We start from the raw sequence: 27073 nt of genomic DNA, 5'->3' as shown, positions 1-27073 counted from the left end.
GCTTTACATTAACCAGGGCAGCATAACCCTGGCTTTATAACATTTAATGTCATCTTTATGACGCATCCAAATGGTACCACTTTAGTTGAGGTGAAGGCAATTACTCATGACACAACAAAAGCAGTGTTATAAGATGGTGGCAGTTTGGCAGTGTAACAAAACACAATACTCTCATGATGGCCAGTGTCAAAAACCAACCACATATGACAGTTTAATGTCATGTTATGACATCAAGTTAAATAGTTTAATTAAGTTTAATGTCAAGCTGTTGTTACAGAAACATTGACAGGTTATGTTGTCTTGGTTAATTTCAGGTTGTCATAACAAAGACATTATCAGCTCAACAAATGTCAACTTGTCATAACAAAGACATTACTGGTTTGATTGGCTTGTCAAGTTGCGATAACGAAGACATATCAAGCAATGTCAACTTTGCAAGTGACATACTTGACCAAAGGACAGTTAATGACAACAGTCACATATTCATAAAGACTCCTTTGTTTTCATGACTGGTGTCATGACATGGTTATGACAGTCTTATGCACACCCTTTCAAATTCAGTGTTACCAACATGTTACATCAAATTGTGGGTGATGATTTTGTTTTTGCAAGTGATGATCAGGTTAATTGTGTTTTCATGCAAAACAATATGTTTCTGTGTGAGTGAGGTTGTTTTGAAATCAATTAACTGGTTAAACATGATGAGTTGGTTGTGGAAGTGACAGGTGGCCTGTTGTGTAATTGTGTGTGTCATTTTGCATTTCAGGAGCTGCTCTTCAGTTCAGCACATTTCATTGTTTTGTGTGCGATTACGTCCGATACAATCTCATCACAACAATCATTTTAAACTGAGCCAAACAATACCATTAGGTAATGGCTGGTGTGGCGTGTGAGGCACTCGTCGGGGTTACAAACAGGCAGGTACAAGCTGCTCTGACTATTCTGTCCCAGAACATCATGAGAGATTGAGCTGCACACATAACACGCCGGATGGCAGATTGTCATCCGGACCCCCTTCTGTTCGGTTTAGCCACAACAAAGGGAAACCACTGCCTCATCCACCATTTGCCTCACCTCACAATTCAGTGACCTTTCTGCTCTGGTTTTCCAACATCTCTTGCCTTCTGCTGAGAGCGTGGCTCTGGACAGGTCGTTTTACACTAAAATGGATCTGCGGGTGTTGGGAGTCAAAGTGACAAATCAACGGGGCCCAGCAGAGAAAGGATGTGTCAGCCTGTTTGTTCGCCAGGTTGAGTATGAACTGGTGGGATGCTGGATTTGTTCTTTGCCAACAGCTTTTGTTGGAGGAAAAAAAAAACCTGCTCACAGACGTAAAGTTTACAGATTAACTATGGTTTTATTAACCAGCATGAACCAGTTAGCCGTGCTGATTTTATCTTCTGCAACAAATTCTTACTGAAGGACTTTTTTTCCTCTCAAACCAACAAGCTAAACTAGATAATGGTGGTCGTATTTCCCTTGCAGAACTCTTTTTTTTCCACACAAATGGTAAGCCAATACCCAACTTCAATAGCCTGATAGATGAGGCCAAGGAGAGTAATTTGCAAGCGAGCTGTAGTTAGGCCAGTCTCCAAATGATAAAGACATCAATCGTAATTCGGTGAACGTGGCGGCTTTATCAATTCCTCTGCACGCATGACGTCCTATTCATCTATGAAGGTTAAATATCACCAGTGAACGAGAGTCAATACCTCAGAATTGATAATGGGCTTACTTTTGCCTGCCATTTCCATGGAAACAATGATTTCACACCACCTCCTGTGGTGATGTGTCCATGTTTTTTTCTCTCTCGTCTTTTCTGTAGTTTCTCAAGGGCATATTCGGAGGATGGGCAGGATAAAAGATAAAAAAGAAAACTGGTGTGAAGCTGGTACACTTTGTCATGATTTATTCAACAGGGGAAGCTTTCAGGTCAAAGGGAATACATCCTCACAATGTGCTCAGCTTCTGTGGGTGGTCTCTGCCTAGGACCTGCATTAATTTGTGGCTCCCTGTGATGGACCGCGGTCTACAGGTTACCAATGGTGATAAATGCATATGGACATACACAGTCCTAAGTGCATATGTGTGTTTAGCAGCATGTCACAACATTTATTTTGCCTCACCACAAGCAACAATTCTGTCAACTGCAAAAGTCCTCTCTCTTCAGACTCCATACAGTTAACTTGAGCATGACGGCCACAAGGATTGCAAGAAAATGTCCAAATATTAAGGTATTTCAATATTATGGTCTGTGACACTGTATTGATTCTCAAAAATACTATTGATTATCAACTAATGGGTTACATGCAAAGATTTATCGAAGTGTTGCAGTCTTTCTTCGGCCATTTGACTCTTGAAGTCAAACATAACAACGTGAACTGAGACAAGAAGTAAACATATATCTTTCTTTGCTAAGATTGCACAAAATGTAATGCAGTGATTTTGGATGATACAGGGACTGTGCTAAATACAAATGTAGATCCCATTGTTCTGAATCCATGAAAAAGTAAACTTTTTCTGCTCAGATTTTTTGCATATGGTGGTTCTTTATACTGTGACAGTTTTCCTAAAATTACTTTCGTATTGTAGTATTTGCACTGTCATTGTTTGCCTGCCTCATCCAAGTGCCTTTATTTATTATGCAGATAGAGCAGACAGAGGTTGCAACCACATAATTATTTATTATGCGTGTTTATTCTTCTCATTTTATTCTCATTCCTTTTTTTTTTTATCAGTTTATTCTAGCTTTTTATCCTTCCATACCTGCTTTTATCCCATCCTTTGTGCTTTTATCCTTTAACTTACTCTCAGTTACTGGTGGTCTTGGAGAGCAATATATTGAATTCTACACTTTATCATGATCTGTATAATATTGCCAGATTCTTGCCAATACACAACCCTAAAAATGATGGATTATGGCTCCTCAGTGGTGGACAGGAGTTAGGCTGCAGCAGAGGCAAAGAGGGTCGCTGACGTGTGCAGGGTTGTGGGTTACAGTCACATACAAAGGTGTAGTGCTGCTGGAGCTCACGGGAATGATGCCATGCCACTTTTTTTTCCTCCAAATTTTAAGCGCTTGAAGATCGAATCACCACTAAAGCATATGAGCCCGATCACACAGAGCACAGCTTTTGGCAGTAAGTGGTTTGCGCCCTGATATTGGGTCCTGGGCATCTTGTGTTTTAGACAAGGGAAGAAGAGAGACAATAAAAACAAATGGGATGGTCAATATAGTCAACTTTTGCCACTTCTTTTGCCTCCAAATTTTAGGCACTTGAAGACTGCATAATCACTAATATAACCTATAATATGACCTTAATTATCATGAATAATAGGTGCATTCTAGTACTTCAGGTCCGGTAACAAACAGCACCACATCTCTGACAAAAAAAATTAATTCTCTAGAAAGAAAGCAGACTAGTATGTTGGCAAAGAAGGTTCTTTTCACTAACATTGAAAAACAGGACCATGACCATCAACCACTTTACCTCAAAATCCCACTATATTACACCGTCTTTCTACTGTATGAACTCACACACTATCACAGTGTTATAAATCTTTCAAGATCTCAGATGATGAAATAAAAGGCTGCAAAGCTTGCTGGCTTACTGTGCTATAAAAACTGACCCCTGCCAAATAAATAAAGTGTTGCATTATGCAAAAAGAAGGTGATGAACAGAGAAATGTGACTGTTTACAGCATGTGGATTGCATATAAATGCTCTCCTCTTGTAGCTGCGCTTCTTATCCTAAATTTAAAGTTCTTTTAGCCACAGTGGGAGATGACTGGCAATAATCTTGTTGCATGATAATAACTCTATGTCCTCAAGGTTGTTTCCATGCAAAAAATGTGAGTCCATTTTAATATCCTTTTACGGGATCTGGATAGGAACAAAATAAGATGTTGTAAATAAAGGAGAAATGATGCAAGTGAATGTAACAAGATGTAGGCAAGAATTGGCCTTTATAAATGGTCTTTTTAACTGAAAGTACCCACCACTTACAGCATGACACGATAAAGGAGAAATCCAGTAAAGCAGCAAAGTAGCAGCAATTCATAAAATAACAAGAAAAGATTCAGGCTGTTGAGTGAGGCTGTTTTAATGGAAGGAGCAGGTGTAGAGAAGGAAAAGAGTAAAATAAAAAAAAGAGGGTTAGAAAAAAGGACCCTGATGGCCTAGCAGGGTACCAGATACAAAGATACAAGCATCGCGTCAACAAATGGGGGAGTCCGTGACAGTGCTGTCATAAGCCAAGGCCGCACGTCAGGGAAGGGAAAAGGTTACACAAAGGGCACTTCTCTTGTTTAACTGTCTCAACAATCATCCTGTAACATGATACCTGGACAGTTGCTCCATTAATGCGACCCTGGATGGCCTTGTCAGAGGAAGGAGCACGCAGAGAGACTCTCACAAGTTCAACGAGGCATTACAGATCTGTGGAGAGTGTGAAATGGCACATTACATAGCGTGGAGGATTGTATAGGGGAGGTATAGGGGAATGAAAGAGTGAAAGAGGAGCCCCGCAGTTTCAAACTGTGCCATTTCATGTCCTGCCTGTTGGACGTCATCGACTTTGCAGAGTCTCTTTTTCATGGATGTCTCCTTCGCCCTTCCAATATGACAAGAACGTTAAAGACTGATGGGGTAAATGCCATGGCAATTATGAGAAAAATCATTCTAGATATATCTGTATGTGTCTCCGTATGTATTTTTTAAACTAGGCCAGAATATCTCTTCTTAATAATGACTGTTTGTACTGATATCATTAACATATAAGAACTTATGTTTTTAAAAAAACTTTTTAAAACATTTTCAGCCACTGAGAAGCAGAAGTTTAAAACTATGTATCTGACTGAATCCCAATTTAATATACGATATATGGTTGAAGTGCGTTGTTTCCTTCTCCCCCATCCTCCCCAGACTCACAGCTCAGGCAGCTCGTCTACAGGCTGCAGGGGCTCTGAACCTACATGAGCCCAAGACGAGCACAGCATCATACTTGACAACCAACGACAAGTCCAACACTGTAAGTTGATCAGCTGTTGAGCCAGACTCCAATGACAGATTGCTAAATTTAACTGCTATAAACATCTGCTCCTTCTAAAAGGTTATTAATGATGTCTTACGATTCAACAACAGATGTTAACTCGTTCAGCGAACGTTTGGTATAAATTTTAACTCTAATGAACATGAAACAGACAAACAAAAACAGACGTTCTGGACAGGAAAAGAAATTGCTGGGAGAAAAGTTGACAACAAATGCAAGATTTCAACTTAGCATGTTTCCTTAATCTAAAAATGACTAAATAACAGTAATTTTTTTATGAGGTCCAGTAAATATATAACATGTTCCTCCTTTAAAGCTATGGAATTAAACAAAAGATTTATTTTCTCAAACAGTGTCACTGGAAAGTCAGCATGTTTCAGTTATATATAATGTACATTCTTAACACTAGACACTAAGACATTTTTATTACCGTGACTGGAATCTACAAAGGCTTAATTCTTGAAACTTATCATACCTTTTCCCCTGTTTTCTAGTTTCTGAAGGAGCTCAAGTCATTAAAGACCTTAAGACAAGCTGCCACCTATACTACAGCTGCTATGTACTGAATGCACATGTGCAATAAAAGCAGGAAATTATATTAACAGTAAGTGTGTTTTTTTTTTAAAATCATATCATTATAATGTTGAATTGGTGAAATTATGCGCAGGTTAAGTGTGAGGTCAAGAAGTGTTGATAAGGCTTTCAGCTCTTTATGTGCGATCTCGAGATAAATGTTCAATTTCATGAATATGCTATAAGTGCTAAAGATGACTACTGAAAGCTGTATAACGAGCCGTCAGACAGTTTGAATGTATATTCTCTAAATAAAGGTCACTACTGTGATCATTGTGTTTAGAGTGAATTCACTCGAGCAGAAGATGCATGGAACATTTTTCTTTTTAATTAATAACTGATAATGGCCAGTCAAAAGTCGATGAATATTAAAGTGTTTTTGTTAATCATCATGTTACAAAACACTAAAAGGAACTTATCTGTGTATTTGTCTGTGTTTAGGTGTGTGTGTGCTTTTGTAGATTATGTTTTCTTTAATGCTTTTTGATTACATGGTTAAGTCACTGTGTTACTATTTTGTGCGTCGGTGGACTTAAGACTTAATTAACGTGCACTGGCCCTTCTTAAATGAATTAAACATAAACATGAAGAGATTTTGACCGAATGAAGATCTAACATTGTACGCTTATTGTACATTTTAACATTGATGCTACCTAACATGATATAGATGTACAGTATCTTTGTATCTTTGGTCTTTTTCACACCTGCTTCATTTGGTCTGGACCTTTGAGTCAGATTCAAAGCAAAATGACAGGTGTGAAACCTCTCCAGACCACGGCCCAGAACAAGAAGATGATCCTTGGTCTGAGTAAAAGAGGTAGTCTTGATTCAGATCAAACTGACCCATGGTTCAGTTCATTTCTTGTGTGAAAAAACATTTTTTTTAATGGCTGAGATTTGCAGAACAGTTACAGGAAGTTCTGGCAGGCTATTATCAAAACTGGAAAGAAAGGGGGGAAAAAAGCAACAAAACAAAATGAGCAACAGTTGCACATGTGGAGAGGAAGAGACCAAATTGAAAACTCAAATTACTATTCGATCCAGTGACTTTATAAAGAGTCAGTTGGAACACAACACGCCAACGTCAGAAACACGCCTGCAAGCAGCAGCAGGGAGATGCAGCTTACAGGCGATGATGACAGAACATAGGTTTTAAAGTGTGGTTTCAGTGCACATGCAAATTTGCAATGTGAAACCAACACTAACTGGATCGAATGTACACAAGTGTAAAAAAAAGGCATTTTGTGTGTAGCCAGCAAGGTGAGGGGTTGATAAGGAAGATATGGATGTTGTTTGGAGGGCAGGCATGGGCACAAAGCGATGTAAGCCCTGTATATATAACTGCCATTTGGCATTTCTGTAAAAAGAAAAACTTCTTCTCATATTTGGTTTTTGTTTAACACCTGCCTACACACAGAGGATTTTCTGCCACACCCTCCCACTTGTGCAATCCAATTAAACACACCAACCCACAATCCAGTCAGTGTGAGTTATCACCTCATGTCCCCAAATGATTTTTAAGTGCCGATTGAAATAATCTGGAGAGATTTCAATTAAGTAAAGTTTAGTGATGATTTAATCAAATAGAATTGCATCAATATGGAGATGTTTGCATAGCCAAATTAAAACAAATAAATACATAAAAAATAAATTTGAGTGCTGTCGAGACCTTTCCTGCTTTATTCCTTCCTTCCTTCCTTGCTTACTAGCTAAAAAGTTGACAAAATACAATTTACTTTAATTATTTTGTGTAGAAGTTCATCTTAAAAAGGCTGCCATTTCATAAATTGAACCTCCTCAAGTGTAAGTTTAAAGTTAATAATAGATTACATTTTAAACTGGAGAAATAGAATGAAATTTAATCTAGATTTAGAGTAAGTTAAACTGAGGTTTGTACAGGTTTAAATTAAATCTTTCATTTTAACCTAGTTTAAGTTTTTGGTGCAACATAATTAAAAGTTAAACCATGATTTCATTGGGTTTTAAAATTGATCCTTGTTGGTGCAGGAAGATATTGGCAGATTTGGGTGGGGTTGGGAAGGAGACATTCAAATTCAAACCTCTTAAAATGCAGGTACAGACCACAAAGCCTGAGTAAACAGACAAAGCCATCTCTAATAAAATGACATTGAAGTGGAGGTGGCAGCTTCTCCATCTATCCTCTCTCGAGCTTGGAGTTCTCATTATCACTGGGAGGCAGCAGTGCGAACCAGTTAGCCCCAAATGAGACACCAGTTTGTCTCGTTATTGTGATTGGTTCAGTTTGCAGGTGGCGGCTGGTAGGCAGGCATGCACGGCCTCTCACACGCCCATCGATCCCGAGCTGGATGCAGCCGGTTCAGGTCAGACGGTGCAACATTTGCCCAAGCTGCATTTGGTCATGTATATTGTTAAAGTAATGGCCTATAAAGGATCGGCATTGACTTCTGGGGCATGAGACACGCCAAACCTCCCGAGACTCATCATGCGAGCAGAAAATCTGAGGTCTATTGTAAAGTCTATACTGGCAGCGCAATAAAATGTCCTGAAAGATGCAACACAGTTAAAGGCTGGCATATAGATGAAGGAGTAAAAGGACACACTATGGGTGTATTTTAACAGAATTTTTAGCAGGTGTGGGGAACAAACCGAATCATCCTCAATGGGTAATATTTTCAGAGGAATCAATTTTGGCCCTGCTTTCATGCATGCAGGCTAGTTCACAAAAGAGAGCCAGCACAAAAGGCTGATTTACATTTTGCAATGCAACGCAAATTCCTTGTTAGTAAGTACCTTTACTTTTTCAAATCAAAATGATGCTGACTGGGACTTTCACACCGCAAGCCAAAAGCTTCCATGACAAGCATTTTTTATTGTACTGTCGTGTCTATGATTTATTTTTTATTTTTTAACATTTAGACTGGTCCCCTCTCCTGCTACAGTTTATAGCACTGTGACGTACATATGGTAAGTGTAGGTATTTGAGTCCAGGGGACACAGGCAGCCACGAGCAGAACCCCAGGTGGTTTTAACTGTCAAGGGACCTCAGATGAGACTGACACAGTGCAGGGCATCAACTCTAACTTTGGTATTTTTCAACCATTTTCCCATGTTTTTGTCCATGTGACTAATAGGGACAACAACTTCTGAAATTGGTCCAGTGCTGGGGAAGAGCACGGCAGCCTGCAGAAGCGAAACCAAGGCACAATCCCAATGTTCCCCCTAAAGCCTTAAATTCATGTTACCTGGTAGTGCTTCTGTGCTACAGGGGTTTGAAATGGTAAAAAATAGGAATGGGGCAGCGCTTTGCAACATATCAAACTGACACAAATGACACAAATACATTATGGAAAGGATCGCTACTGTGAGAGACTTCTTTTAAAAGAGTAAGATTCATTTTTGTTTAACCAGAAAAAAAAATGCTTTTATTGTTCTTGGCAAACTAACTCGATTCCCTTTGCAAAACTGTAATTGTAATGTTGCCATTTTCATCCAAACTCATTAGAAACAAAATAAAACTGCCTTATCTTTCCACTGCTCCTAAAATTACCAACTCTGGCTTGGTCAAAATGAACTGTATTATCCTACCGCTAATTCACAAGTTAAAAGAAGGGAGAGGGAGACTCAGAGGAGAGAAAGAGCATATACAGCCACAACATTTTCAAATCTACCTCTGGGAATAAAGGGTTTACTTTGACCAAACAACCAGATTTGGTGATTTTAGAGCAGTGGAGAGATGAGCTGCAACATTTCTAGTGAGTTTTATTTTGTTTCTGTTGACTCTTGTTTCCCCTTTAAAAACAGATCTTTCTCTGTCGTGTTTCCATAATGCTGTCAGAGACTACGAATAACAACCTAAGCCTGTCAGTAGCAAAAACAAGCACTTTTAGTGGACGTACTTTGACAGTCTGCAGTTGCCTGTGGAGATTATGTTGCAGCTCAGTTTCCCTTCTGCCAGCTGCAGCGCTCTCCCTCAATACGGGGCCAATTTCAAAAATTATTGTCCCCATTAGTCACTTAGACACAAAAACATGGGAAAATAGGGTCCAGATTGAAATGCAATTACCGCCTTGTGGTCATATGGCAACCTCTCACGTTGCAGTTTACATTCATGCCTGTTCAGACCCACGTGTTGAGACAGACATGGATGTATATATGAAGATTTTAAAAGAATTTAACAAAAGGTATTTAGTGCATTTTTTTACAAATTATTTTCCAGTGAGAAACTTACTGTCTTCACTCAGCGACTGTTTTTACAGAGGAGTACAGACAACTGTTAGAGAGCTGAACATTATGATGTCACAGTATTCACATGTTCTGCATGTGAAAAGACGTCAGCTCATCCTTTTATTTAATTAGAGTATTAGAGTATGATTCTTAAGGTATGACCTTGACCTTTGACCTCCTAATTCGAATCAGTTCATCCTTGAGTCCAGGTGGACATCAGCACCAAATTTGAAGAAATCCCGTCAAGGCATACTTGAGATATCGCGGTCACAAGAATGAGATGGACTGACAGACAACCTGAAAACATACTGCCTCTGGCCATAGCTGTTGCTGGCATGGAGGCATTAAAGTACCAATGTCACATAATGTTGGCACAGGCTCCACAGAAAGAGACTCACCTGAGGTGGAGGGAGCCCTCCTGCACCGGGTGGACAGTCGGGTAACATAATCTGCCGTTTCGGCGTACTGCACTGACAGGAGGGGGAGGGGTTAGACATGCTCCAGTTCCCATTGAGGAAGATGTCGGTGATGGACTGATCCACGGATGGAGTGAACCAATCAGAGCCACTAGGAGAACATGGCAGCTTCCTAAACCAGAACAATGGAAAAAGTATAAGTTCTTAATCTGCTGGGAAAAAAAAGCAATATGTTCTATCTTAACTCTTTCTCCACCATGTTTTGTTTTGTTACATATATAATATGAAGTGATACAAAACCAACAATAAAAACATGAAGTTGATATTCTGCTTAAAAATGTCTCTTTCACAAAAATGCTGTTTACCGTGTTTTTTGTCAAAAAAGTGGAATTTTTTATGCAACCAACCAACATTCAAGTGCAAATAAAAAAAAAGAAATAATGAAGCCAGAACAAAACGTTTTCTGTGTCTGAAGCTAGAAGATTTTTTTATATAATCCATTTTAATATATTGATAGAAATTCATATTCTGAGGATGTTCTCACTGAGAAAATCAGTGAATTTTGTCAAAAATGCTGGCACTGGCTGGCAACTTCATTAAAAAACACTGGCGGGGAAAGAGTTAACAACTAACAACACACAATTGACCCTCCCGAAGTCTCGCTCCTTTTCACTTAACTCACAGTTCTGCAAACTCGGTACCCCATGTCAACTTTATCCTTCCCTGTTACCTAGCATGCTTAGATATGCTATGTGCTCGCTAAAAGCGACATATATATAAATCTTAAGCTAAGTTCCTGGCTCATCTACATTAACCACTAGTTAGCTCATTAGCTAGCATTTTGCAAGTATTAGCCGGCTAGTTAGCATGCATTTAGCTAACATTAGCTAATATAAGATGTGACCCTATATGTCGTTTTTATAGGAAAAGGAGAAAGTTGACTTCAATCAACTTTTATTGGAGCACAAAGCAAAAAGGGGTGGGACTTAGGAAGGGTAGATTTTAGCTGTTGTGTAGCATTGTACAAAATGTGATAAGTAGTGGTGAGAATAAAGGGGCTGAATCGGGATATTACAAGTATGTTACCTGTATATTAGAGAGATTTGCTTTAACCTACTTATTATAAACATGAGTCACAACTAATGTATATTTTAAAGGCTGCAGGACACTACCTCTAAATTAAAATATGTGTGGTCTGTGTTTGAAGAACTTAAGCACAGCAAGTCGCTAACGGCATTTGTGGCACTTGTGAACTATGTGGGCTCCGAGCTCAGTAATAATTCCATTTCATTATTTAGTTTAAAGACGATTCATTATTCAGTTTATTCTGATCAGGATGGCCGTTTCGTTACACACACAGAGCACTCCTATCCAATGCTCTGGTGTGTTTGGCTTTTTTAACAGCTTGTTTTAATTCTGCAGCAGGATTTCTTGAAGGAGCCTCAGACACTCGCTCAGACATGCGTGACTCCATGTATATATATATGAATACACAGGTGTGTGGCTACTAGCCATAGATAAACAGCTTGTACCATATGGCACGACTGCATGTGCAGTCACTAACATTATTCTTTTGGCTTGTGTACTCAAAAACACTTACGGTATTGGGTCTCCACTCATGCAGCGAGTCCCAAAGCCAGGTGTGTTCACCAGGGTTTCCACCACCCGAGAGACCTCCGAATTATTTGGCAGATCATTGCTGTAAATATCAGGTACAGAATCAATACAAGTATACATTCAAATATATCAATGTGCAATAAGGTTTTCAGTTTCTTCTGTCACTCAATAACAGCCTGGACCATTGGCCCTTTTGGTGGAGTCACGATTTAACTGTCCTTCTGAGGACAAAAAAAAAAATGGAATTAGCAAAAACCTGACACAACTGGCTAAAATGTGAAGTGACACTTAGTGTGGCTTATCAAAAGTGCAGTAGCACTGATTGCTTCAAGGAGACCAGGCTTCAACACTAGAGGACGACTGGATTGATTTACATTAGAATTACCCATCGACAGTCAAAATGGAAATACTAATCAGAGTCGTGGTGGTCATGACCAATAGAGCACCATGATAGAGTCTATCTTAAACAGCTGAATTGATTTACAGAGTGACCTGTGTGGCCTTGATAATGAAAATGCCAGGTATTTGCAAACAGACATCTCATCTCAAAAGAGACTACTGCCAACAGTCAATAATTGCTGAGTTTACAGTAAGATGAGGGAGAGTGAGCAGAGTCTTCTACTGTTGACTGGTGACATACTGAACAGCAAGATATTTGGATACTAGAGTGATACCAAAATATATATTTGATATATAGTAATAACAAGCAGAGGTGTGCATTTAAGTGACATGACCTGGACTTGAATCAGGCTCAAGTCACAACTCAACTTGACAAAATCAAAAAGGATTTGCAACTTGACTTCACCCATTTAAATTATATTAAGGCTGACATTTACATATAATTGAGGGCATAGCTGCTTTAAATGAGAGGTGGGTACAGTCGCAGATGGTTAGCCGCTAGGTGGTCGCTTCTGCACCAATTTGTCCATTTTTGGATTAGCAAAGAGTTAGCTGCTGTAGGCACTGGCAACATAGCATATGTCTGTAACATGGGTAATGTTACAGACATTCTGCCTGCCAATTATTACACTGTCCATGCTTGGGACTTGACTGCAAAGACTTGAGACTTACTAATTACGTGCAAAACAACAATGTGAGTAAAACTTACAGTGATTCTGCAGAATTGACCAGTCTGAGTGACAAAAATCTCTGAAATCTTTTGCCATGTTTGGAATACAATTAAATGTCACAACTAGTTAGGATTATACCAGTCTTCTAATCCATCTTCTATCACAATTTGTTAGTCTCACACGTTTTATAATCTGCCTCCTGTCATAAGTGATTAAGACTCTACAAGTTGTCTAATCTGTTTTCCACATTGGCAAAGCACAGGAGTTTAGATGATCATTAATCTTAAACGTATCTTGACACCCAAGAAGGCCCGAGAGGAAATGAGACATGTACACGAGGTGATCAGATGCGGTGCATTTCAAGTAAATGCTAGACAGCAGTGCTGCATGCCGCTGGGGTTATCTTAATCAAGAGTGTGAGAGAAATTATTGAGTTTACCATCTCTTCTCAAAACAAGAATTCCCAGAACAACATTAACTGTACACTGATGTGTACTTTTCCTCTCCAGCTTGAGTCCAGCTCTGTCCTGATGTGTATTTTTGTGCAAGCACGTACTGATACGAGCCCATTGCAGATTCTGTGTACAGTATAAGCTCTTCACAGCCTTTCATTATTATCTGAGTGTCCTGTACATATCTGAGCCCTGTGTCTCAGTTAAACAATCTTCCCATTCCAATTTTATTCTCATTACTAACCACACACACTCTGCCCTTTATCTTAAGGGTACCGGGGGACTTAAAACACAGTGTTTCATAAAGACCATCATGATGGCTCTCTGCCAGCAGTGGCCACAGCCCAGCCAACCATTTGGATTAATACAGTGTTCATTGTCTCATTTAGAGGCGTCTCCATGAAGGTCACACGGTCATTTCCTTGACCACCAGTGAGCACAATCGAAGTGGTCCGATTGTAAAAAAGGATTATGTGCAGCCATCTGTTTTGCAATTAACAATGGCTGGGTTACCACGTTATTCAAGGTAATAAAACTATTGGACGGTTCCAAAATGAAGACTTGTGCATACACACAGAAACAGTGGAACTAATGAATACTTCATCTAGTCAAAATGAAACATTACACGCGTAGGAAGTGAGACAATATTAGAAGAAAGTCAAATGAAGGCTATATTATGTTACAGGTATATGAGACAAAAGGCAGTCTTGATCTATTATATGCAATATAAATATTACCTTTCATTTTTTGACATCTCACTCCATTTCTAACAGAATAAAAACAACAAAACAGAAAAACTTAGAATTACTGCCTCTGCCAACCAGCTGAGCTGCAGTTTACATCCAAATTTCAATAAATGTAGTGAACAAAAAGAAATTTAATAAAAGGTATTAATTTTGGTTGGAATAATTTCCAGCGGGAAACACACATTTTTACTGAGGAGTATAGAGGACTGGTAAAGAGCTGAGGTGTTTCAGATTGCCATTTGTGTGAAATTGTGTCATAATGAACGCACAAATTCCTGAGTTGAGGCCAAAAACCCGGTGGTGCTGTTTTGAACTTTGACGACTAAATTCCAATCAGTTAATTCTTGACTCCAAGTGGACGTTTGTGCCAGATGTGATGAAATTTCCTCCAAGCGTTCATGAGATATCATGTTCTTGAAAATGGGACAGATGTGAAGTCACAATGACTTTGATCTACGTCCACCAAAATCTCAATTAATCCTCGAGCCCAAGTGGACATTTGTGCCAAGTTTGAAGAAATTCGTTCCGGGTTTTCTAGAGGTATGACTTCATAAGAATGGGATGGACTTGAAGTCACGGTGACCTTGACCTTTGGCCACCAAATTCTAAACAGTTCATTCTCGAGTTCAAGTGGATGTTTGTGCCAGATGTAATGAGGCATTCACAAAGTCACAGACATAAGAATGGGACAGACGTGAGTTAACAGTGAACCTGATCTTTGAACTCTGACTAAACGGACATTTGTGCAAATTTTAAAGAAATTCCCTGAAGGCATTCTTGGCGTGGACAGAAGGACAGACGACCTGTCGCCAGCACTAAAAATAAACCAACCAAAATCTAAAAACACAGAGGTTAACTAATCCACATTATTGCCACATTTATACATTACACATAAGTGGGCAGGGGTCAAAGTCCCTTTAACTTCTCAATTAGATCAATCATTGTCTTCAATACTCCAAGGTAAAATGGACGATTGGCGCTTATGACGTATAGGACTGCAATGCTCCTCTGAATGAACTTTTAAAATGAAAAGGCACACCACTTTTAATCACACAGTCACCATCGGGCAGGATGTTTTAAAGTTACTCAAGAGAAAAGAGGATATTTAATAATTGGCCAGAGGGAATGTCAGAGAAATTAAGAACACTGGCTTGTAAGCCTGGGTTTTATTCCCACTTGTCACAGTATTGTGCTGGTAACATTGACTGTTCGGTATCAGAAGGACAAAGTACATACTTTACCGGAGTATCATGTAAAAGCCTTAAGAAAACACCTGACAAAACTGTGTCACAACAATTATGTGATGCATGTTAGGGTGTCACATAAGCATTTTAGGGTGTCACTGGTTGGTGGTGGTTGTATTCTGGGTTTTTGGTAGCGTATGAGTGTTGCTCTGACAGATGTTTGTTGGTAACTGCTAATGATGACTCCACGTAACATGCAGCGGTCACAGAGAAATGAACGACAGTGGTAGAAGCAGCGACAGCAAAAACACTGGGTCTGAATGTTTCAGCACCACGGAAAGAGACGGACCATTTTGAATGTTTCAGCACCATGGAGAGAGACAGACCATGGACAGCGAGGCACAGACAGACTGAATTAGTATGTCTCAGCACTGTGGAGAGAGACAAAGAACCGCATTTAAATGTTCCAGCTGCACTGTCGGCACGAAAGCAGAGTAAAAGTCTGGATGAGAAGCACATCAATGTACTTTTGGACTACTTGAAAAACACGTATTTTTTTTTCAAGAACAAAAAGTGCTGAGAGGCTTCTTTGGTGCAATAAAGTTGGTGTAGGTGTACTGTGAACTGTCTCAATATGTTAGCTTCAAGAGAGAGATAAAGTCATGCTTTATTAAAATTATGAATAAATAACTATGAAAGGTCATAGCACCAGTGTACTTGATAAGATGTACATTGATATGTGTTACGTGTTAGTATGTACTGTATATGTGATATAATACCAGAATTTTAAACCTTGATACAATACTAATATAAAAAGACACTTCTTTCAATGCCCGAGCAATAAAAAAGTCAGAGGCACACAAAATAGGATAGATTTTCTTTTTGTTATTAACTACCTATACACAGTGCTGGTACAGAAAAAGTCACTGAGCACTTGTCTGGTTTTGTTATCCTGCAATCTCAGGCAGGAAAAGAGAGGCTGAACCGAACTGAGGTCTTGAATGAGCACTTAGATGATTTTTTAAATAGCTTTGGTACTTTCAATGCTAGAATTGAGTGATCATTTTAAATGTGTGGCATTGAAAAAAGTATTAATTCTTCTGACAACCTTACAGCGAGGTGGACAGATACTGATACAGTCAAATTCATGAATTAAATATTAAATACGTGTTAGATTTATAGTAGATTTGTCAAGTTATAAAACTTTATCAAATTACAAATGTCAAAGGCAAACAACAGTAATAAATAAAATCAAAATCTTTTTGTCTGCACTAGAATACGTGGTCTCTATTAGATCTTATCAACAAAAGTGTATAAATATGTCAGCAAATTCAAAAAGAGCAGCATCACGCTCTAACCAAGAGCTGAGATTGTATCTTAAATAAACTAGTTTCAGGTAACAGTTAATTGTGTGTTGACATCTTCAAAGTGAATTTCTACAAAGCGCTGCCAGGAGGAAAGAAATACCTGCAGGGTGGATAAGCAATGACAGCTTCATGTCACAAGAACAGATTGTGAAAGCAGAGTTGAGATTAGTTTGATGATTTGGACAGATGCTGTGAACACTGATGCATATTAGAATTCAATTGGTATTTTTTACAGCACTTTTGTTGTTACAGAGGAGGATAGATTCTGTTGCAGAAACTTACTGGGGTCAATATGGAGAGATTTTACCTAAAAAATCATATAAAAATGACTTGAGAAATCCTTTTTGTAAACTCTTGAAGACAAGTTTCATATAAAGCTATTTAAAGTTTTGCACATCCGGGTGTCCTTTTCATGTTATGTGTCCACATCCTCTGCAATAAGTCAAGTTTATTCTCAGCGGGCGCTGACGTCCCACCAAGGCCGCGTCCTGTCACTAAGCATGATTCTCAGTGACAGAATGGCAAGCTGCCGCCGAGGAGGGGACAGTGTCCAGATTGATGACCTCAGCAATGCAAAAATCTCTTGGCAATCAAAAAGGACGGGCAGGACTGTGACAACTTTTTTCCTTTGATTTTCTGCCTTTGAAGTTTAAAGGTTTTTTTACAGCTTACTGTTCGTCTGCTGTGACAAGTCTGCTATCGTCTCTCTTGCTACTATAACAGTTCAGCTCATCTTCAGATCGTGCACACACTTCGCTTCAGTAAAGGTCATTTGGGGGATTTTTATCTGCAGAGTCTTGTCGATTCTGAATAACACAGTTTCAATCTATTGCTTATTACAATTTATTGCAACTAGCAAATATCACACATTGTAAATATAAATTAAGAATCGATGCTGAATTAGGTTAAAATACCATAATAACTAATAAAAAACAAACCTAACAAATCACTCTATGCTATCTCGCATAATGTGGTTACCTGTAAAAGGTGGTTTGAGGCAGACCGTACATCCAGGGTTGCAGCTCCAGGCTCGGATATTCAGTGAATGGTGGGACGATGAGCGAGAAGATCAGAGACAGGCACACAAAAGCAGCAGGCAGGACCACCTAGGAGGACGGCGACAAACCTGAAGTCAAATTACCCCATTAAAGCTCCCCTGTCACTACTTAGGGCATTTATCCTGCTATATCCTGAGTAAAATCTCTAAAAAAAAACTCAAGAGATTTCAGTGAAACTGCAGGTTTTTTTTCAAGTACATGCCAAACAAATCTATATCAATTCTATACACCTATACCAGAATCAAAATTGTGGAAATTTTCTCTGAGATTAAAGGCATGAATCTAATCTAAGGTTAGTTCTGATCATTGGTTAGCAACATTCAGTTTAAAATGACTAAATCCAGTTTTAAAATTATGCTGAGGACTGGTGCATAATTAAAAACTAATTTCTGTTTAGCTGATCCAAGTTTATTGATGTAGATTGAAATTAAATAGAGTTTAATTTATGTGGAGATACTTGTTTACCAATTTAAAATCAATAAAGAATAAATCTGAGTGCTCTCAGGACCTTGTGTAAGTATGAAAGAAATGGGAAAACTGTTGCAACCTGCAACGTCACATTAACTGCAGATCAACGTCATGTTACAACATACAATGACACAATTATGAGTGCTAAAGTTGTAGCTAGACTCATTTCGACAAGACTAAAACAATGCATTATTCTGTCTGGTTATAAGATCTCTATGATGCATGTTAATGTTTGTTAGCGTGACAGCACGAGATTCAGTGCAAGATCAGTTTCATCATCCCCCACTCCGAGCCCCCTCACTGTCATTATGTGCTGCAAAATGACTGATGCAATCAACAATAACACGGGACCGCAGTAATAACGTGTGCACATTAATATGCTCCCCACCAACTTGTTTGGGCTCTTCTGCACGCTTTATGAGTTTGATTAAACACTTCCAACGCTGCAACCATCATCTGGCCACTCAGATATAATTAGTTTCTTGCTATTCTCTTGTCTTTTGTGTTATTTAAAAAAAAAAAAAAAAAACACTACCATGCTTCCCCTATCCTCCTCACCCCACATCCAATCATCTTTTCTCCATCATGGAATTCTCTTTTCATTCCGTTGTTAGAGCTGACAAAAAGGTCAATGGGAAAAATGCAAGATATCTTTAATGTTTAATCACTTGTAGTTGGGCTGAAGCTCGGCAGCAGGGGGAGGTTTGCATATACTTGATTAATTGCAGGGCGTGCGGTTTCCCCGGCTAATTCAAGATGCCGCAATTGAAAACCCTGAATTTCCTGCATGGAGCTACAGCCATGGAAATGTGCTTGAAAGAAAGATAAAGAGCAGCAATGAGACTGAAAAGCTTAATGGCAGACTGCAAAAAAGAAAGAATTCTTTTTTTTTCTGTTGCTCTCTCTCTCTCTCTCTCTCTCTCAACAGTAATTGCAGGTGACAGCTGGTAGTTCTTCCATTGAGAGAGATCTGCAAAAAACAGGGAGAAGTCATTATGCTCACAAAGCCAAAGCACTCCCATGAACAATGCATGAGTTTATCACATTCTCAAGTTTGGTGGGGATTTAAAGAAGGAGGACGGGATTATAAGCAAGCTGGGTATAAACACCAAAACACGATTAAGATGTGTTTTATTCCCTGCAAAGTCAAATGGCTCATTAGATTGAGTTTGTTTCTTCAACAAACCTTTATGTCGAACCAATTTCATTTGGGAATAATAGCTTTATTGCTGCGCTTTGCCTTAAAGTGGATAATAGCATCACCTCGGATGTTTTTACTCATGTGTTAATGTGGCGTTTTCTTTTCCCAGCATTCAGGCAAAATATTAGAAATACTTAAACAAATACTATTGTGTGTTATTTCCAGTGGCAAAATCCTTTCCAGGGAAGAAGACAAGAGTGATACGGAAGCCATGATTAGATTCTAACTGGAATTACCGTGTATGTGTCCGCCAACTGGACAAGTTGCAACTTACATCCATTTCTTCCGAAACTTTTTTAGATAGTGAAGAGTTTGAGTTTTGATAAAAGGTATCAGGAGTATTTTGGGCTTTTGTGGTGGTGGTGGGGTGGGGGTGGGGGGGGGGGGGGGGGAGTAATTTTAAGTATGATTAAAGTGAATAATTTCCTGTGCCTTCACTTAAAGACGATTTTTTTTTACAGAGATATGGCCAAAAACATGTCTTGTGAGGTCACAGTGACCTTAACCTCCTCCAGATTCTAATCATACCATCCTTGAGTCCAAGTGGATATTCGTGCCAGATTTGACGCAATTCCGTGAAGGCGTTCTTGAGATATCGCGTTCACAGACAGACAACCAGAAAAAACATAATGCCTCCTATTACTATTTTCCCGGACACGGAGGCATTAAAACAATGGCGATATTATGAAGAACGTGATGCACTGTGCATCATCTTCTACATAACAACGGGGTCGCCGCAGCTTGAAAAGGCGGAGCTGTCCTCGTTTGAGCTCTGACCACCAGAAGCCTTCAACACATCCACTGCAACATAACCAATAACTGCTTCTCCCTGATTCTGACACTGCCAAGGCTTGCTCGTGCCCAACTTTCATTCCCATAAATCACTCCTTTTGTGTTACATGCCATAATCTCCTTTATATTCCCCTAACCGCTTGTATTCCAGGAGATTACCTCACCACACAATCATATCTGCTGACAATGGGAGCTGTTGACATGATGGGAGGAGAGAAAAAAAAAAAACCTTTAGCCAAATGAATAAAGAGGAAGAGGTAGGAGGTGCGCCCTTGCAGACAATGTGCACCCTTGTACATACACACTCGCACACTTATCCCTCTATCCTGCTCTGCGTCCTCACTAAAGAGGGACGTCCAAGACTGACAGTGACTAATGGGGATTGGTACTGCAGCAAATTACAAGAAGAACCTGCACACCTCACAAAGGTGAAACATTGTTCTCTCCCTCCTTTTTTTTTTTCTCTCTCTGTCTCTCTCACACACACACACACACACACACACACACACACACACACACACACACAACAGTAGGTGGATGAGCTGCACTTCACTCATTTTCCCTTTCAGCATCATGGCAGCTGTCATAACTGATGCCATTACCTGATATTTACATACGCACAGTGAATCGAGAAGGTTGGCGTCAACACAATTTAAGTCACAAAAAAAATCATTTAAGTACCTTGGAAATTGCTACTTACCGAAATTGGTTTTGACTCGTTTAAATTACGCCCGTTTATTGGTTTTGACTTTTGAAATTATGTTTATGCGGGACAAAATAATATAGACGTACACTTAATAGGCTAATAGCAGTCTGTCATCGCCGTAATTGTTATGCAATGACATTTAATACACGGCTAACGAAAACACATGATTAGTGCGTGGTAAAATGAAGGAAAAACAAATCACGGGTGTCACTTTGCCTTTCTGGTGCCAATCACAGCGATCAGGTGAGACTGATAGTACTCAGACAAGCGAGCCAGAACACCCTCCATCCATTCGATCTACACACAGATGTATTAACAGCTCCTTGGCCCCACTGCAAAAATTGGCTCTGTTTTGTGCTGAAACACTTCTGGTCCCAGGTATCGATACCCCTCTGCTCAGAGACAGTGATTTATTCAGGGTGTCTACATGCATCAGCAAGTTAAATGTTAGATGTTTTAGGACTTTTTACTGCCACAGTTTAATTACATTTTAGGCCAATTTTGCATTAAACCTAAACATTAAAATGCATAGATATAAATTCTTCTGAGGAAAGACATGTATGGTCAGTTAAAACCATAAGAAAGGCATAGAACATATGTCAAAATAAGTTTATTAATTAAAAAAAATGTGTTTGTCCTTAATGACATTAATCACCACAGTTGTCTGAAATGAGGTTATATGAAGGCAGAATGCCAGTTTCCATGCTGAAAGTCATTTAGGCTCCTGTATTATAATTGCGGTTCTGTTTTAGAGTCTGGACGTGGATTTTAAATAAACAGGTAAATGCCATCTTGTCTGATTTGGCCTAGAAACAGTCTGTTGTCTAGTCAACTTTATCTGATGGTTGCCCCACTTTTGAAAGCTCGCCCAAATATTGGTGGAGTTGGACAATTATTTAGCAAATAAATGTACATTCTGAACAGTGAAAGTGTGAGGGAGGGTGCTTTGCAAATCACCAGTCACAGTTGATGGGTGCAGTGACATGAATGAGAATTGCTCCGACACACAGGAAGTAAACCCGCAGAAAGCGGCGTGTTTGCAGGTTAGCTAACTGGGTGGCTTCTGCCTGACATCCAGACAGACGCTACGGTGGTCATCAAGGGACAAAGTTTGCCAACACAAAGGCTGTGGCAACAATTTTAGACCATGGTCACAGCATTCAATAAATAGAATTTAAGATAATTTAATACTTATTAAGGTCTTTTATTTGTAAATGTAAGCACCTGTAGCTGCCCTCACACAGTTTCCTGGACACGCCAGTCGTGACTCACCTCGTGAAGGTGAGACCTCATGTTCGTTTACACAATTCTGGTCCCAGGTATGGATAATTTTCTGCTCACAGGAAGTGATTTATCAGACCTAAGCGGCAATTAACACCATGGTCACACCATCTTTTGCCTCTGTATTCCCCTGGGTATTCTTTGGTGTAACATTTAGCTTCCTTTGGGAGGTAAAGATGATAATTATGTGTGCCGTTTAGAGACATGCTACTGCTCTTCAAATTTCTCAGTTGTTTCCTTTTATATATCCTGACTCTTTTTCCACAACTTGCTATTAATCCCACAACTATTGACTCCTTCAAGATGGATGGTGTGACTTTTCCCTCCAGATTTTTAAATGAGCTTTCTCTATCATACGTATGTGTCATTAACTGATTTTGAAAGCCAACATGTATTTCATACAATCCTACCTTGATCCTCCCACGCAACCCTCCTAGTGTAACCCTTCGATCCATCAACATGACAGACTGAGGCCATTACCTGGGCAATGAGTCCCTTGCGGCTCCTTCGGGCGTAGTGGAAGCGCTTGATAAAGAGCGCCAGGAACTGCCGCCTGATCAGCTTCCATCCGGTGATGACCGTGGATCCCTTCCCGCTGACACTGGCGTTCTTCTTTAAGTCTGGAGTGGACATTAACCTGCCGTGTTATTTATCATCTGTGCATATGCAAAAGAGCTGCTGAGCATGCTTTCTGGCCCGGCTAATGGGCTGATCAAATTTAACTTAAGTGTTAAACCTGGCAGCCGCACTAGGTCATGCCTCAGTGTAGCACCTACTTTTTTAAATATATTGCGAATTTGGAAACTGTATTTGGGTGTGACTCAGTGGGGAAGAAGTGATAAACAAGTGCTTTGTAGACACCTTGGTTTTATGTCTCACACTCTCCAAGAATAGAGTTACCAAAAAAGAAGCGCTTTATTTTCACAGTAGTCATTAAGATAATAAAGCGTACTCTGATTGAAAGCCATTTTTATGATGAGAAACACTGCATGAAAGTGAATTTCTTTCATAAGTACGAAATTGAAAAGGCGAAGACACAGCTTAGATAGTGTTGTATGGACTGGAAGGAAAGTCTGTTTGAAAATGACTTATTCTGAAGACAGAGCTCTTGTTTATGCCCTCTTTTCAAAACGGCCACTGAGGTGAAACAGTCGAGCTGAAGCCAAACTAAATGAAGTTAATAACTGAAGAATAAAAGGTGTGAAGAAAAACAGACACTTCCTGGTATAATAAGAGTGAGATAGTCTGAAGTACAACACTTACCTTCTACTTTACTTGTGAACTTTTCTTTCAAGTCTGCACAGGAACAAAGAAACAAAACTCAGTCAGGAATAACAGCTGTCTTGGTTTCTAGGCTCTTAGAAATAAGGGTTCTAAACGGGTTCTTCCTGAAGGACTGAGGTTCCACTTGCGTGTGAAGAACCCTTTTTTGAGGAAGGGTTTGTCATGGGTTCTTTGTAAGACTAGGAGTTCCATTAAGAACCTTTTTCATCCAAACATCCCTTTTTGGAAGAGTTTTTTCCATGGACTGTTGAGATAATTGAAGATTCTCGGTAGAACCCCCTGGGTAGGTTCTAGTTAAAAACCCTTGAAATATAAGAGTTCTTTGTAGAACCCACTGGATGGGAATAAATAAGGGTTCTCAGTAGAAGCCCCTAGCTGGGTTCTAGATAAAACTATTGTAATAAATAAGGGTTCTCAGTAGAAGCCCCTTGCTGGGTTCTAGATAAAACCCTCAGGTGGTTCTACTGATAACCCTTAAATATTCTAAGTAGGTTCTATATCAAACCCTTATAATATATAAGGATTATCAGCAGAATCTCCTGGCTGGGTTCTAGATAAAAACCCTTGGTTCTCAGTAGTACACCTTGGGTGGATTCTAGATGAAACCCTATATAATATAAAAAAGAGTTCTCAGTAGAACCCCTCACTAGGTTCTTGTTAGTACCCTTAGAGGGTGGAAAATTTCTGGGTAGAACCCCCCAGCAGGGTTCTGGATGAAATCTTTTACAGATAGTTCTCAGTGCAATCCTTTATGTTGAGCTCTATGTAGAAAGGATTTTTAGTGGAACCTTTATAAAAAATTATTCCAGGAATCAAAAAGGGTGAAACTGGAGAACCTTTATGGTTCTACTTAGCACCTTTATTTCTAAGAGTGTATTTGAAATAGCAGCCATAAATATCAGTAATTAGCAGACTTTCTGCATTGTTAACTAAACTCGCACACGTTTAATTGTTTCTTTCTTCATTAAAAACTAAATGTTATGATTTTGGAGAGACTTGCCACTCATTCCTGTGTTCGGTTCTGTTGTCATGTGGACGCTGGCGATGCTGTTCCGCTTCGATGCACAGGAGCTTCTCTTGCAGTCTCTCACCAACAGCTCCTTTGCTGCTGTGGGAATACAAATAAGATATGTTGTTTTGGCCTGACCCAATTTAGGGTTATAAATAACAATAAGAATAGCTACCTGCCCTGCACGATGCCATATTATTCCCTGTAAAAGCACAAACCCAGGTGTTTTAGGAACGTGAGCAAATCAGATTTTGAGATTAAATTGAAATAGTAAAATTGTTTGGTGACAGATATAAACAAAAAAGCTGCAAATAAGGGAGTAGTATATGAATGAGTGAGTGGACGGGGTAAGATAAGCACTGAACAAAGTCACTACTGAAGACACTGTCAAAAACGTGACTCGCATTGTCTTGTATGCCACATGTGAGATATTCCTCTTTGCTGAAATGGTCTCTTTGGAGCGACAGTTAATTGTCTCAAAAATGAATTACATGCTGATCATCATACCTCTTTTATAGCTGACAAATGTTGCTACCTAGCGTTCAACCCAATCATATACCTATTTTTGTCTTTTTTTGTGAAAGGGGAGGTCAGGGAGAGATAGCAGATCAACAGCATAATTTAAATTTTAAAGTTTAGAGTACAAGGACTTAGAACATTAAGACATTAGCATGTGATGGCCTTCCCATTCTCGATCATGTCTGCAGTTGTTGGGTTGAAACCATTTATTACACAGATTTGGTGCACATTTTAACATATTTTGACCACTCAAGATTTTCTAAAAATGTTCAAAAATACCACATTAAAAGACTGAGACCTGGAGGAACACCATAGCAAAATGTATGCTGTGATTTGGTATCAAAAACTGAAACAACTTATTGTCAATACGCCGAGGAAAGTCATAGATCCTCTGAATATTCCAGGTCTGTAGTTCGCGTTTGTGATGTTTCATGAGGCTATGATTATCCAAGAGGTCACTGTAGATCATTTTATACAGTGAGGTCAAGTTTCAAAACATGGTCTCGCTGCAATGAAAAGACTATTATGGGGACTAACGTCATTACACATGATGTAGCATCACACAGAGCCAAGGATGTGGACGTCCCTGCAGAGTTTTTAAACAATATCATTGTTAAATGTTGGAGGTCAAGCGTGAGAGGCATGTGTGACTGCTAGATTCTGGCTCCAAAAAAAATTAAAAAAAAACAACAGCTGTACAAGAAAAGTGTAGAATTAAAAGAGGGCAATTATATTCCTTCTGCAGTTTAAGGGTGTTAACAGCTATGCCAGCAATGGTGAGTGTTTCCCATGAGATGTTATGCATTATACCGTTTGTCAGCCTAACATGTGTTAGCATGCATACAAGTTGCCACTTACTGGGTTGTTCTGCATCCACACCAGTGTCTTCTGCCACTTTAAGAAATATCTGTGAAATAAACATAGTTTGTATAAGTAAAGGATCCTATGGGAGCTGCAGCATGTTTCATGTTACCTTATAAGTATCCAGACTAATAGGCACTGCAGACGATGAGTATTAACTCGGTTGTACACAGATTTGATGCAGATGCCAGTTATCCCTGTCAAGTTTCCACTTGGAGTCATATCAGGGTAGTGCAGCCACAGAGACCCTAACCTTTCCTTGAGCACCTGCCAATTGGCCTCTCTTCTAGAAGTGCCCTCCTTGACTTCGTTTATTAATTCAGGCCATATGTCAAAAGAAATAAATCTCCATATTTGTGAAGAATTTCCAACTGACCTTCGCTTATTTCATTCCGCTGTGCCCTGTTTCAACATCTGCCCGCTTAAAAAGTCTCCGCACAGTTCTGTGAAAGCCTACAAAATTTATAATTTCTACTGAGTGATTTAATGTGTTGAGATCCATCAGTCAAAAACGCATAAAATAAAAATCATAAAAAACACTCAAAAATATAAGTACTTAAAAAGAAATCATAAAAATAAACAGAGAAAATGTATTAAATGACTAACTACTATGAAAAATCTATCAGACCTGTTTATTAATGGCGTATATAATAGAAAATTATCCCGTATTTCCACTGAAGTGCAGTTGGACTTCAAAAGAAAACACGGACGGATGAAATAACCTTGTTGTGTCTGAATTTTAGAAATTCAAAAGGAATTATTTACATTGCCTGGAGGCCATGAGTGTCTGATTCATGTCTGAGTTACACGAAGGGCATTAACCAACAGTCACTCAACTTTATGATCCAAGACTTGTCTGGATGCTGAACATACCGCGTGTGAGTCACTCATTTAGGAGAGATAAGACCATGTACTCTGTGTGCAATGATAACAAGGACAACAGTACTGCTTCTGGGTGAGTGCTTATTGACAAATAACATTTTCATTAGTTTAATACGTCACAATGCTAATCGTGTTCCGGATGTCTGATCAAATAAGGTCACATTTCAAGGCACTTTGCAAAAAGATACAGTGTGTAAATTTGGAGGTTACACCTTTAAATATTTAGGAATATTGCTTCCTTTCTTTTTTCTGTTTCTATTTGTAAATGTCACTATCTTGCGAAAGTCATCAGCATCAACCTTTCGTAATCTAAAAAAAACACACCCTTGT

General features: G+C 39.2%; 1 protein-coding gene across 1 annotated transcript in view; it reads right to left on the bottom strand.

Moving 5' to 3' along the window:
- LOC146305600 (phospholipid-transporting ATPase ABCA1) overlaps positions 1–27073 on the bottom strand; it is a 208994-nt gene that overhangs the window by 83648 nt on the left and 98273 nt on the right. The window contains exons 26-32 of the mRNA XM_084712574.1: positions 25859–25907; positions 24473–24580; positions 23452–23484; positions 22669–22808; positions 17661–17788; positions 11847–11945; positions 10229–10418 (exon numbers count right to left, since the gene is read on the bottom strand). Of these exons, the coding sequence (XP_084568700.1) occupies positions 10229–10418; positions 11847–11945; positions 17661–17788; positions 22669–22808; positions 23452–23484; positions 24473–24580; positions 25859–25907 (747 nt within the window). The remainder of the gene's footprint in view (positions 1–10228; positions 10419–11846; positions 11946–17660; positions 17789–22668; positions 22809–23451; positions 23485–24472; positions 24581–25858; positions 25908–27073) is intronic.

Source organism: Lutjanus erythropterus, chromosome 23 (genome assembly GCF_056507025.1).
Source record: "Lutjanus erythropterus isolate fLutEry1 chromosome 23, fLutEry1.hap2, whole genome shotgun sequence".
NCBI classification, from domain to species: domain Eukaryota; kingdom Metazoa; phylum Chordata; class Actinopteri; order Lutjaniformes; family Lutjanidae; genus Lutjanus; species Lutjanus erythropterus.
The sequence above is the reverse complement of the archived record's forward strand: the minus strand, read 5'-3'. Positions and strand labels throughout refer to the sequence as shown.